Raw genomic sequence first — 13,757 nt, forward strand, 5'->3', positions numbered from 1 at the left:
TTAGAATGGGAGATGCTGTTATATGTTAAATACAAATCAATATTCTGACCAAATACTTTTTTATTACTCGGGCAACGCCGGGTAGCACAGCTAGTATATGTATATATATATAGATGAGCCTTTTCAAGCTGCCCGTAACCCTTGATAATATGCCGATTGTTGTGAAATTTAATTAAAACAAATTACGTACATTTATACTAATTGCAATTAGCTCAGAGAACCTATTCAAAACCTACAGAGGTTGTGGCATAATCATGAACCGATTCTTCACAAACAATCACTGTGGACTATCTCCACAAAAGCTAATAGAAATTTTAAGTTTAAGCAAAGTAGCTGGATTCTCCTTTTACAACTGATCAAACAGATTTTTGGTGACACCTAATCGTGTGTAGTTACACTTTTTAGACTACATAAACATTTCGTTAAAACCAACATTACCTGTTTATACAGATATCTGTTAGCGCGAGACTTACCTCTGTGTTAGATTGCGTGGCGACAACAGCAAACTCTGTTGGCAAAGTGGATGGTGACCAATGGCAAGTATAGTGGTCTGTCCCTAGAGAGCTTTCAGGATACACCAAGAAAGCGTCATTAGAAAATTTCTCTTTGTTCACTCCGTAGACAACTATATCCTTGTTTGACCTGATGGGAGTAATGAATGTCTCAAGTTTGATAAACAAATGTGACAATGTGAACACTTAGTAATACAGTAATACCTCGCTACTTCATGGCTTACCTGGCTGCCGTTTCAGTGCTTCACGGTATAAAAGGTTGGTTAAAAAATAAAAAAACAAAAGAACGTTAATTAAAAAAAAAATACATAGACACATATTACGATATATCAATATATAATAATGATATATAATACTCTCTTTTATGTTTTCCTTCTCACAATGAACTCACTTAATCACAAGTATGAATATTCAGACCACATGAAGTCCAAACTACGCCTGCAGTAGGTAAGTGTATTTTCTGGCTTAAAATACTAGAACTGAAGTTAAAATATAAACTAAAAGTCAATAGAGATAACTTAAATTTGCTTACTTATTATATATGAAATAAATACAATAAGTTTAGAAAGCAGTTTAAATGCGCTGGTGGTAAATTTTGACTCATCCATTGACTTAAAAAATTTAGTTTCTATTTTGCAGATATCAACTATAGCGGGGATGCCGTTCCCATTACTCACGGAAAATGAGGGATTATAGTAGCCAGTAATGATTGGTGCCATACAACTACAGAAATAAGCCATACGGTGCCATACGACTACAGAAATAAGCCATACGGTGCCATACGACTACAGAAATAAGCCATACGGTGCCATACGACTACAGAAATAAGCCCTATGGTGCCATACGACTACAGAAATAAGCCATACGGTGCCATACGACTACAGAAATAAGCCATACGGTGCCATACGACTACAGAAATAAGCCATACGGTGCTATACGACTACAGAAATAAGCCATACGGTGCCATACGACTACAGAAATCAGTAATGATTGGTGCCATACGACTACAGAAAAAAGCCATACGGTGCCATACGACTACAGAAATAAGCCATACAGTGCCATACGACTACAGAAATAAGCCATACATAAACTCACATAAGATACTAACAACTTCATACATTTCAAATGATTTACAGATAATTGAGTCACTGCCATATAACGCTGCAGCCATTTTACATTTTAGATTCTGGCCAATTGTCTTGCCACTTGAAGAGATACTGCCCAATCTGGTTGCAGCCAGTTTAGAACCAGCCTAATAGTAATACTTGAAAAAAGGAAGATTGCTCCGTATGGCAGCAACAAGGTAAAAGGCTGCAACTAGCTGATTCAAATACCAGATGCAAATGTAGACTTTGTGATTACAGATGTACTGATTACTGATGGTACAGATTCAAATACCAGATGCAAATGTAGACTCTGTGATTACAGATGTACTGATTACTGATGGTACAGATTCAAATACCAGAGGCAAATGTAGACTTTGTGACTACAGATGTACTGATTACTGATGGTACAGACTCAAATAGCAGAGGCAAATGTAGACTTTGTGACTACAGATGTACTGATTACTGATGGTACAGACTCAAATAGCAGAGGCAAATGTAGACTTTGTGATTACTAGGGAGCTAACCAAGAGAGATGCAGTTAATGTTGAATAATATGAAATCCCAAATCTTTAATTTAAGAATTATCACCACACAATTCTTCATGAATATTAGGTATTAACATTACACCAGTCGATGCCGTTTAGAGAAAATTAGACCACGAGTCGAAAAAAACAAAATATAGTAAAGTAAATTATGTGTATCGAAAGAAAAAGCTCTTCTTGCATAACTTTGTTCTATAATATCCTATTGCACTGCAGTGCCATTTGACTGCTAATATTGCATTTCTCAACCATCAGTACCCTTTCTTTTTTTCCAATATCTCTTTGGTCGTGGGCTGTATGACAGTGGAATTTCTAGTGTAAATTGGCAAGGTGTTGGTGTCTGGTGTAAAAGGTGTAGTGATTGTATTAGTTGGTTGTATTCGTATCATATTTATAACTCAATCGGTGGTCGTAGATTATTAAAATGAGCATTCTTACCTTACAAAGACGGTAGTAGAAAATATTCCTTGGCCTACATTTCTCAACTTTGGAACTAAACCATACGCTTGTACATCAACCGGCTGTATTTCTGTTACGAGGTCATAAACAGGATCTGTCTCTAATGGTACTTTGACATTCACTGTTGCCTTCTGGTTGCCAACAACAGCCACATATAGTTCAAGGTCAAATCCTTGTTCATATTCTACGGTATTTTCCATGTAGGTGAAGAAAAAAGCAGTTCCTGAAGATAATCCAACTGGAAGAATAAAACCAAAAAGTTGTGGGACCTCTTGAAGTGGATAAACTCAAGAATTACTGGTGGATAGCCTAGTGGAACCTAGCTAAGTAAGTGGATATGATTAGAGACATACAGGCATACAAATAGAGGTCTTATGAACAATTCTTCTAGAAGTGACAGAATGTGGTAACATGAAATGACTAGTTATACAGATAAAGGTAAATGTAGCTCTTATAGCTTCGACCTTTCCAAAACCTAGATTACTATGAGAGGATTACTTTTACCAAACCAGTTGTTGAGGCCAGCCGAATTGGCAACTTTCTTACCAACTAAAGATTGGTAAGAACGTTGCCCTTGGGTGGCCTCAACAGCAATGCCGTACACTCAACTAGTACACGTAGATACATGCTAGTAAAGAAAAGAATTAAAAAGATACATTGATGATAGAATGCAATAAGATTTGCAATAAATTATTTTCACACTTCCACCATAGAGTACTACACATTTTTTCTTTTACATAGAAGGTAGTAATGAACAGGTCTTGCCATGCAGTTTCATGAAATAATAGATATTTAAAATTTCAATGATTATATTAGTGAAGATTTTTCGTCATTTGCAGTATTTAAAATCCACTTTATGAGCTGATGGCCGCTCTATGAATTCAGAGACATAAGTAGAACAGCTACTTTACTAACATAATGTAACAAAAAAGCCAAAAGTCGCAAAAAAATCTAGATATCGATCACTAAACTAAAACCCTCGCCATGCTACAACGTGAAAAATGATTGGTTCCTTTCTAACAACACAAATGATAGCTTCCACAAGATTTACCTGGTACTTCTGGCCAACTTATGTTTTGCTAAATCGGTAACATTTTACTAAAAATTAGTCTTTTCAGGACTTTACTTCAGCAACTTAGCGAAATAGGTTATCATTGCCTTACTTACCCCCACAATCCTCATCTACTTTCCCATCAACATCATCATCGATCTCATTGCAAAGCTCCTCATCTATAGACCCATCACAGTCATTATCGACTCCATCTCCCACGGCAGGTAAGGTACTAACACATTGATGAGGTGCTAACCGCATACCTGTAACAGCGTGTCATGAACACGTAATTGATGGTATTTCACCATTCACCTTAATGGCACTTCTATGACATAATGCTGGCCTTTTGAGACATACCAGAGGTGCTACCTAAATAAGAAGATGAATTTTGTAAGATTGAGGTAATGTATGTACTTCATGCCGAAATGAAAATGTTTCTGGTTATCGATAAGACGAGCAAAAAAGCATTTCAATATGACAGTGTTAAGACTTCAAAAACGGATTTTAGATATCAAGGAACAACCAATTAAAAATGGAATACTCAGTTAGACACAGGTTAGCTTTAGTTGTCTTCTCTTTACATGTATAAGAGTTTTATCTGATCGTGTATTAAATCAATACTTAAGAGTTATCAATTGAAAAGTGGTGAAAATGAGGCTCGTCATAAACAAGCTGGGCATTAGATAATAAAACAGAAAAACAAATTTAAACAAAAGGAGACCTATTGGAAGGGCATATGACTCCCTGTCAGCGCGACCATAGAGGATAGCCTGGTAAAAGACCGATGGTTCTGTGTGAGCCAGAATATGTCGAACACTGCTTGCATCCTCTACTGCCAATGTAACTGCTGAGTAGTCAGTATCTATAAGAAACAGGAGCAGAACATAAAAATAAAAGCCAACATCAGCTATTTTGGCTTTCAGTGGTGCGCATAGGCGCGAAATTAGTAACAGTACTTACAAAATATTGATATTGAAATCTTCTCAAGATTGAAGTTGCAGAAATCTGTAGTCAAGACACGCTGTTTACGTTCTGAAGCTAGAATACTGCTGACCAATTAGATTATGAGTCCTACACCGATGAGGCGGTTGAATTAACAAGCACAAAATGAGTTGATATTTTACTTGAATCTTGAACAAAACAAGCCACTGAACAGTGTCTGAATACAAAATTCGAAATAGTGTTCAAAATAGGGTTCAGAAAAGGTTGGAGTCCAACTGCTAATTCATGATCCACAAGGAAAACTTCAAACTCAATAATTGGAACACGCGTAGGCAACGTTAGCGGAATGCTTGCACGATAGCTACAGTATCACGATATTTGAAGTTTGGTGGTAAAGCTATGCATGAAAACACGTCTACCTACCTAAGATATCTACCCAAGGGGCTGAGGGTGGTGGAGCACCGTCATCGAAACGTAAGTCATTTCTGTAAGTGCTGTTGATAACAATCAGTATAAATGTTTCAAAAGGAAGAAATCCACCATTTTCATCATCTTTTTGTCCAGTCCTGGGTGTGATGAACTGATAATCTCTTGACCATTGCGCAACAGGTGGTATCATCTGTAGAAATTATAGCGACCTCCATGCAGCTGGCATCAATACTGAGTCACTATTCATGAATACTCTCAACACGACCACATGCTGGTCTTTCATTCACACATTCTTCACTCTACACCCGCTTGTCCGCTTTCCAACTATTAAACTTTTAATTCGGCCCGCCAATCTTGTTCACCCATCTACGAGCACTTTAGTCTGACGATTAAAGGAGACACAAATTCTATTATACACATCTGCTAGCTAAAGTTTCCTAATTTATACCTGCTCTACTGTGTCATAATACGATCTGCACCTATAAACTTTACACTCCCGCAGCCCAACCCTGTTTATTCAGCCGGTCTCACGTACCCACTATTTATTCACAGAGCCCCATCCACTCACTCCAACCAGTTTCTGTTCATGCAGTCATACCTACTATTCTTTTTCAAAGCCCCAAACCTTTACTCGCAATTTTTCATCTTCTCACCGTCCATGCCAACCAGCAAACTTGTGGATCCACTAACCAACTCCATGTTCCTAAATTCCAATCCACAAACTCCCTGCTTCTGTAACCTCAACCCACCAACTCCCGGTACCCACAACCTCTAACAACCCTGTTCTTTTACCTCTATCCACCAACTCTCTGTTCCTATAGCATGCAACCCAAGCACACTAAATGCTCTTACCTTCAAACATACACTCTATTAAAATTAAAATCTGTGATAGCTGAAAAATGTTGAACAAATATTGAACTCACTAGCATGGCAGGATCAGCTAACTCTTCAACTTTGTTGGCAGTTGTCTTCACATACTGAAACACTTGTACAGGATGGTCAGCTATCAAGTGCATGTATTCATCACTCCCGCCATCCAGTTTTACAGTGGAACCTTGGTAAGTTGGCAACAGAACAACATAGAGAGTTAAACTTGTAAGAACTAAAGATTTATCTTGTAGTAATATAATACAATAATAATATAATAATAATATAGTACACTAGTTGGGAGTAAAAAAACTAAACATAGTAACTCTGTTTTAAATGGAATAGTGCTGATTGAGGCGATAAACCAGGGCTGCTAAAAATTTGCTTTACTCACCAGCATAGGGCAAGACTTCAGTACGGCTGGATACAAACTGATCTTTAGTCTGGACCTTGACTTGCAGGTGTGTGTTAAGGACGGAAGCAGTGACGATAAACACATCACCTTTATCGTCTGACCGAGGGATAGGCACTGTTACAAACTCTTGACCCCAAGTGGTCACTGGAGCTAGCTGCTGTACTAAATGATCTCGAGAACTGATGTCGTCAGTAGGGTCCACTCGAGCCCTGACATTACCTTAAACAGGCATCGACAAACATTCTAATGTAGGATTATAAGCTACTCTTCTGCTAGAGTATATGCAAATATACTGTAAATATTAAAAAAATATAAATAAATACAGTATAAATAAATATGTAAATACATCTATATATATTTGTCAAAGTTTGTGTGTATGTATGTATGTGTGTCCAGCTATAGCTATTAAAATCTTGGAATAAAGAACTCGTAAAGCAAAAGATTTGATCTCGGTACCTCCCATTCACCAGTCGAACATCTTACTAACTAAACCAAACGGGCTTGATAGATTTGCGAGGCAATGTATGTCGCTATATTGGAGCAAATAGGCTACTCCTTTCAGTCACTACGCAAAGCGATGACGCAAAGCAATGGTGTAACGTCAAAAGGGTAGCTCTTATTAGTAAGCTTATTCAAATTACCCATTGGCAATGAGCCAGGCTAATAACAAATGGCAGGCAACTCTCATTGTTTATAAGCTGATTTTAATACCCGGGCAATGCAATACCGGGTAGCACAGCTAGTATAAATATATATATATTTAGTCAGGATTTTATTCATTTGATCACATAAACCCATTAAACATACATGAAGATACAAGGGAACAAGAGACACTAAAGAACACTCTCAGTAAGGGTAACCTTACTGAGAGTGTTCTTTAGTGTCTCTAGCTTACACCTGAGCCAACAACTTAGAATGCAGCAGCTTTAATCCTTGCATGTAAATCCTTTAATCCTTGGGTATAAAGCTGATTAAAGAAACACAGAAATACAGCCAATACTGTACAGCATCATGCAGTCCATCACATCGCTGACTACAGTAGATGCTGCTATAACGTAAATATCCTATAACCATGAATTTCACATAATGTAGGAATTTATGTTAAGTTTTTGTTTCATACTGATTAATAAATTCAAAGATTTCAACAAGTTCTTAAAGTAATAATTCTTTCATGTTAGGATTTACATCAAAATCAATCAAAGACTTGTTCACTTTGGCCTACCCTTTGTCTTGAGATACTTATAACTATGCACTTTGATAGTAAAGTATCCAATACTCCAGAAACAGAAATATTGCGAAAAATCTAAAAATAAGCTCTTTTCCTATTTTGCCAGTGCGCTGGTAGTCTCGTGTGCCGTGATAGATCATCGTGTATGTATGTATGTATTTATTTTCATTATTTTAATATACAACATATAAAAGATAAGAAATTTGTAGTAAATGAGGGTCCATATGCGCAATAGCAGAGCTAATCATGGCGCCGAACCCAAGTCAGCAGACAAAGCAGCTAAAAGTCAATAGACCTAAGCTATCCCAATAATCCAAGCAGATGTTGTTTCAAAGTCACTTTAAATTTGTGAGCATTGGCAATCAAGCGTAGACTGCCAGGCAATAGGTTCCAAGCCCGTGCCATCCGATAAGAGACCTGTCTATGTCCACACGTAGTAGAAGAAGATGGGAGTGGAAGAGATAGTAATGAATGTCTAGTAGGGTAAGCTGGATATGATGAAGGACGGTTGTAGAATTTATTATGTGCTAGAATACAAATGCGTAAAGTATAAAGTTGATGAATAGGTAAAATGTAACTAAGTTTAAACAGTGAATCAGAAGAATATGTGGGAGGTTTATGATAAATGATTCTAAGTAATCTTTTCAGTATGGTAAGTATTTTATTTAGGTATGTAACAGGTGCATTCCCCATGCCTCAATAAAGAATACTATTTTACTGTTTATCAAGTTGTTGTATAGCGTGTGTAATAACTATGTGTACAATTATTTCACAATGCAGTAAGATGGCTGAGTGGTACAGTTGATACTGCAGCTGGCTGAAAATCTTGATATCCGAGTTCGATTCCCGTGCATGTACACATTTTTTACCTAACGATCTTAGCGTGGCTTTGGATAGACAGACGTGGCTCTTATTATAGTGAAGATTGAAGAAATAAGTGTGGAAATTTAGCATGTGCCGTCTTTGTAATAATTAGGTTCAATAAGATACAAACAAGTTAACTATTTTTATATTTTTCTGACTTGCAAGCTATTTCAATAATGATATACTATTGCTCATATTGATAGACAGACAATAAACTTAAATATTTTAGAACAGCGTATCCAATGAATTAGGTTGAATGGAAACCGACCACAACTATACGGTGATGAGGTTTGCTTTCGTAATAAATATTAGGCTGTCTTAAAACAGAGTTCTTCAAGCCTCAAGCAAAAGAAAACAATACTGTAATAATGCGCTGCCAGCATTAAATTTTGTTGTTAGTCAAATAATTAGTTCGCTAAAAAACTATAAAAATGAATTTCCATGTTTATCACTGACCGGCTTTACTGCTTGTGAACAAGCGTGCCATGAATTGCCATAAATAAAGATAGTACCAAATTATTTTTGATTACAGTACTGTTGTCTGGTTTATAAAGATTTCTGTAAGACGCTTCAACTTGGCTACTGGCACACTTATATTGGTATAATAACTCCTAGCAAAACCACAAGGATTAGAAATGACAACAGCGCATTGAAATGAATTATAATGCTGCAGGTACACCTTAATGGAACCTGGAGGTACTACGGGTATATAATAAAGGAGAATTTAGTAATCATTTCTCAAATTAAAAATAAACTCACATAAAACTTTAGTAGGTTTATCAACAAGTATTGGTATTTTTTGTCATTTGCGGTTGTTTTTGATGTTTGAGGTCATCTGACTACCAGGATGTTTAAAGATTCAAATTGACAAAACTTGATTGCGGTTTAAATGCTCAGGTCAAGTGAAAGTGTGGTTATGATGTCTATGGTCGCACTTCTTCAAAGAGACTAACGGAATAGAAATGAGTAACGCTGCAACTTGAACACAATAGCTGATATCAATAGCGATGGGGACAGGCAGCTTCACAACTAGGGACATCATTTAAGCATGTACTTTTTTTACCATTTTAATCGCGGTAAAGTCTTGTTGATTTTATTGTTGCAACATCCTGGCAGTCAGATCATCTCAAACATCAAAAACGATCACAGAGAATAGAAAAATACCGATACTTTCAGATAAAATATACCGTACTTTTCGAACTATTAACTGCTACTTTTTTCTGATGTTTTGAGTCATGAGGCTTATATAAGGGTGCGGCTATTCTGTTGTTTTTTTTTTTACCGCTAGAGCACATTAACTGTAATCTCCAGTTAGTGCACTTCTAGCGGTGAAAGAAAAAACGAAACAATGCCTAACGGTACTGTTCTGTTAGGCACAGGGTTAAAAAGCGTCGGTTAATACGGAAAAGTGCCTAACAGCACTGTTTCGTTTTAACCAGCAAAGTTGCTGCCGTGTTCAAAAGCACCGTCAAGAGTTCTGCGGCCTATACAAAAGGTGCGGCCTATGTATTGTTTTATTGTCGTTTTTTTTAAATAGAGCAGATGTGGCTTATATAGGAGTGCGGCTAATACTCTGTAAAGTACGGTACTACAATTTTGTGTAATTTCATCTTGAAACAAGTTCAAGTAACACAAGTACCACTTCTCAATTTAAACAATGAAACAGATATGCCAACCTGAGAAGACGCTGATGGGTTTGTTAGAGATGATGTGTGCACCATTCAAATTGTCATCAGTGGTAGCACTCTGAAACTGGGCAGTCATGCCATACTCTAGAGTGACATCAATAAACTCTTCGGCAGCAATGGTCTGTGAGCCGAAGGAAGCGGAGCAACTGCCAACCTGGTTATCTGAGTAATTGCAACGTGGCATGGTAACACGAACCATCGTATCGCCGCCATCATTGTAGGCAGGGGTAAAAGCAAACTCATTCTTGTCCTCTCCTACAGGAAACGGGTCATAGATACCTTGTTTAAAAACCTGTACAGCAGATGGCGTAATGCTAACACCAGACCATATGTTTGTTAAAAGCACTGAAATGGAATCAAAAAATTTACTACATACTTTATTTATTTTATTACTTTTGTTTTTATTTACTTTTAAGTTTTATTACTTTTTGAAAGGCGAAAAATGTTTAAAGCCAAAAAAGTTCAAATACCAAAACAAATAATACACAAAGAATGACTTTCTGTGAGTTTTTCAGTTAAAGCATTAGTAGAAAGTACGTAATCGAGTCGCATGTCTATCGTCTTGACTTACCAGGAAAGTAGTGAGCCGTGTAATACTCCGTGCCAACAACATCGACAGGAAAAACAAGAAACCCGTCAGTGGAGAACGTTTGCTTATTGATGCCATAGACTACGATGTCGGAGTTGGCAACTATTCTGATACTGTTGTGGCTGACTCCGCTGCCAGTATGACGCAAGTCGACTGAGAGGTTAGTAAATATGTCAACATCATTAGGATTAATTGTGCCGTAAAACGTGCCATCTTTATTCTCTAGAGTGTAGTTGACTTGCAGATCCGGCTCTGCTGCTGACAAGTATATCTGTTAAATATGTCACACCAGAAAAGCTGACAGAGCAAATAACATATGTTATTATATTATATAATATATTATAATAATGTTGTTAATATAATATTGTCAATATACTTGCTATATAACATATATATATTTTTTTCTACTAAACATCGAACCTCAAGGGACTACATAACAACAGAGTAGGCATCTAACCTCAACGTACTACATAGCGTCAGAATAGACATCTAACTTCAAAGAACTACATATCAACAGCATAGACATCTAACTTCAAGGAACCACATAGCAACAGAATAAACATGTAACTTCAAGGGACTACCCAGCAACAGAATAGACATCCAACTTCAATGTAATGAAAAACAACAGCATAGACAACTGACCTCAAGGGCTGCCGTAGGATTAACACTATCATCTACATTGTTTTCCATAAAAATGAGCGCGTATTCAATTCCAACAGCCTCCACTGCAGCCCTCCTACAGTCCTCATCTATATACCCATCATTGTCATCATCTACCAGGTTACACGCTTCCTCATCAACATCTCCATCGCAGTCATTGTCTATACCATCTCCTCTTGTCATAAGAATCTCACGGCACTAAAATAGAAAAATGGTTACAGCAAACTCATGTAGAATCCTTCATCGCGGCAGCTTATAGCTAACATATAGCTTATAACCTAACATATAGCTTATAGCTAGCATATAGCTTATAACCTAACATATAGCTGAGGTGCCAAATCTGCTGGTGGTGATAGAACTAGTGTTATTGCGGTTATCTATGGAACATTAACTATAGCTTTTGCTACATTTAAAAAACTGGTGAAATACAAGCAAACCTTTGCTTTTGATCACCTTACCATGATGTACTAAGCTTTCAACAAAACTTGATGCAGAACTTAAGTAAAAATTTGACCCTAAACAAAATAATTTTCAATATACGTATAAGGCCTGTAGCTTCTCGAAATAGCAAAGCTTTCTTGATCAATACATGTGTATGCAGGTCTCCTTGACATGGCGTGACATAATTCTGTACTAGAATTGCAATTGCAAAATGTATTTCTGAATACAAACTGAAAACTGCTTACAACAGTTAAACTCTAATATGACAAATAGAATTGCATCCATTCCTCATGACTACTAATATATAATTAACTATAATACTTTTGATTGGTCAGGAATATGCTACAAAGATATACTTCTGTAAGAATTAATAGGAAACTGTGTGGTGAGAGCCAGCCAGCCCTGTGTTCGAGCTGGCACTTCGACCCGGCCAAGTTGCCCATTGAGACCACATAGAAAAGGCGGAGCCTACTCGAAAGAAGCACCTATATAATGAGGCAGGAGCATAGATCAGAGACAGAGCACCTTTGCCACTTATATGTGTATATACCTGGCTGTATATCTATTTATACCGATACATAATACATAAATTATATATATATATATATATTGTGACCACAAATGTGTCGCTGATTGAGATCGGTGTGGTGTGCCGATGAGAACAAAAGGCAAATGCGAATGACAAAAACTTCTTAAATATATTTTCGTACTTTTTCATATACATGTATGTATATGACAACACTGTGACTGCGTGACAGTGAGTTGCTTCTCCAAAAATGACTCAATAGGCCAAAGCAAACGAAGTATGACAGAAACTTCTTCAATATAAAAACAACAGATACTGTACTTTTGTGCATTTTTAGCATACAGCCATTCTTTGATTCCTATTATCCTATTGGCAGTGACAACACAAATACTGCAACTTGAAATCTGTTAAAAGTGTCTAATAACACCTCTCAACTTTAAGATTAAAAACCAAACATACCCCAATAATGCCATAATTAGCTCCAAGAGCAAAACCATAGCTCTCTCTGTCTGATGCGCCGTAGACCATAACATTGAAGACCTGGTTGTTGCTGTGAGTGAATCGGTTAGAACCAGCATTTACTGCTACCCAAGCACTCGCAATTCCATTAATTGTTGTCCACAGGGGGTTCACTGAAAATCCATTGATTCTGAGACCTGCCTCTTGTCCATCCTGGAAAACAAAACGTATTTAAACAATGATTTCAATTATACACTTTTGATTGGCCGGGAATCTGTCTAAAGAGATATTAAACATTCTATATGTTGACCACATCTTATGTATTCCTTAAAATGTAAGTCCAACCTTTTAAGATTTTATAAAACAAAAATTGACAGCATTGCATTTCTTCTACAAACAAATATCAAATCCAGCCAAGTTAGACTAGAGGCAGGGGAGAACGACTCTTCTAATCTCTGATACGGCCAATATCTAGTGTACTTTGTTTCAATTACTTGTATTGCATCTCCCAATAATTATGGACAACTATTTAAAATATCTGGTAGTTCAGCAATTTTTTATTTGTGACGTTGACTTATCTTAGAATTACTAATAAATATGCAAAGAAGCCTAACAATTAAATGAAACCATTTCAATCAACATATATGTACATGTATATGTAAAATGATATTCATAACTAATATATAAAAAACTTTCTAATCAAAACATCTGATTCCAACCGGTCGACATGCTGAAAAGAAAATTCAAAGCTGACTTGTTTAAGGTTGACAACTCAAAGTTATATCAATTTGTTAACCAAGTCATGACAGCAGAAAAATATCAATATTAAACAATGCACATCGGGTTCATTAACAGGAGTGATAACAAGAGGTGCTGACAAGAATCAATCTAATTCTTGTCCCAGATAGCACTGGTATTGTATTTTTCTTCCATTACCTGGCGATTACCCATGCAACAGATATGTGTGATTTCATAAAAA

At 36.7% G+C, this 13,757-nt stretch overlaps 1 protein-coding gene across 1 annotated transcript in view; it reads right to left on the reverse strand.

Annotated features, from left to right (window-relative positions):
- Window positions 1–13,757, reverse strand: part of LOC137407199 (uncharacterized) — a 46,762-nt gene that overhangs the window by 13,603 nt on the left and 19,402 nt on the right. The window contains exons 9-20 of the mRNA XM_068093802.1: window positions 12,779–12,991; window positions 11,335–11,550; window positions 10,675–10,963; window positions 10,092–10,358; window positions 6,303–6,542; window positions 5,965–6,095; window positions 5,032–5,231; window positions 4,700–4,719; window positions 4,392–4,502; window positions 3,787–3,921; window positions 2,599–2,857; window positions 474–642 (exon numbers count right to left, since the gene is read on the reverse strand). Coding sequence (XP_067949903.1) covers window positions 474–642; window positions 2,599–2,857; window positions 3,787–3,921; window positions 4,392–4,502; window positions 4,700–4,719; window positions 5,032–5,231; window positions 5,965–6,095; window positions 6,303–6,542; window positions 10,092–10,358; window positions 10,675–10,963; window positions 11,335–11,550; window positions 12,779–12,991 — 2,250 coding nt within the window. The remainder of the gene's footprint in view (window positions 1–473; window positions 643–2,598; window positions 2,858–3,786; window positions 3,922–4,391; window positions 4,503–4,699; window positions 4,720–5,031; window positions 5,232–5,964; window positions 6,096–6,302; window positions 6,543–10,091; window positions 10,359–10,674; window positions 10,964–11,334; window positions 11,551–12,778; window positions 12,992–13,757) is intronic.

Source organism: Watersipora subatra, chromosome 10, assembly GCF_963576615.1.
Source record: "Watersipora subatra chromosome 10, tzWatSuba1.1, whole genome shotgun sequence".
NCBI lineage: Eukaryota > Metazoa > Bryozoa > Gymnolaemata > Cheilostomatida > Watersiporidae > Watersipora > Watersipora subatra.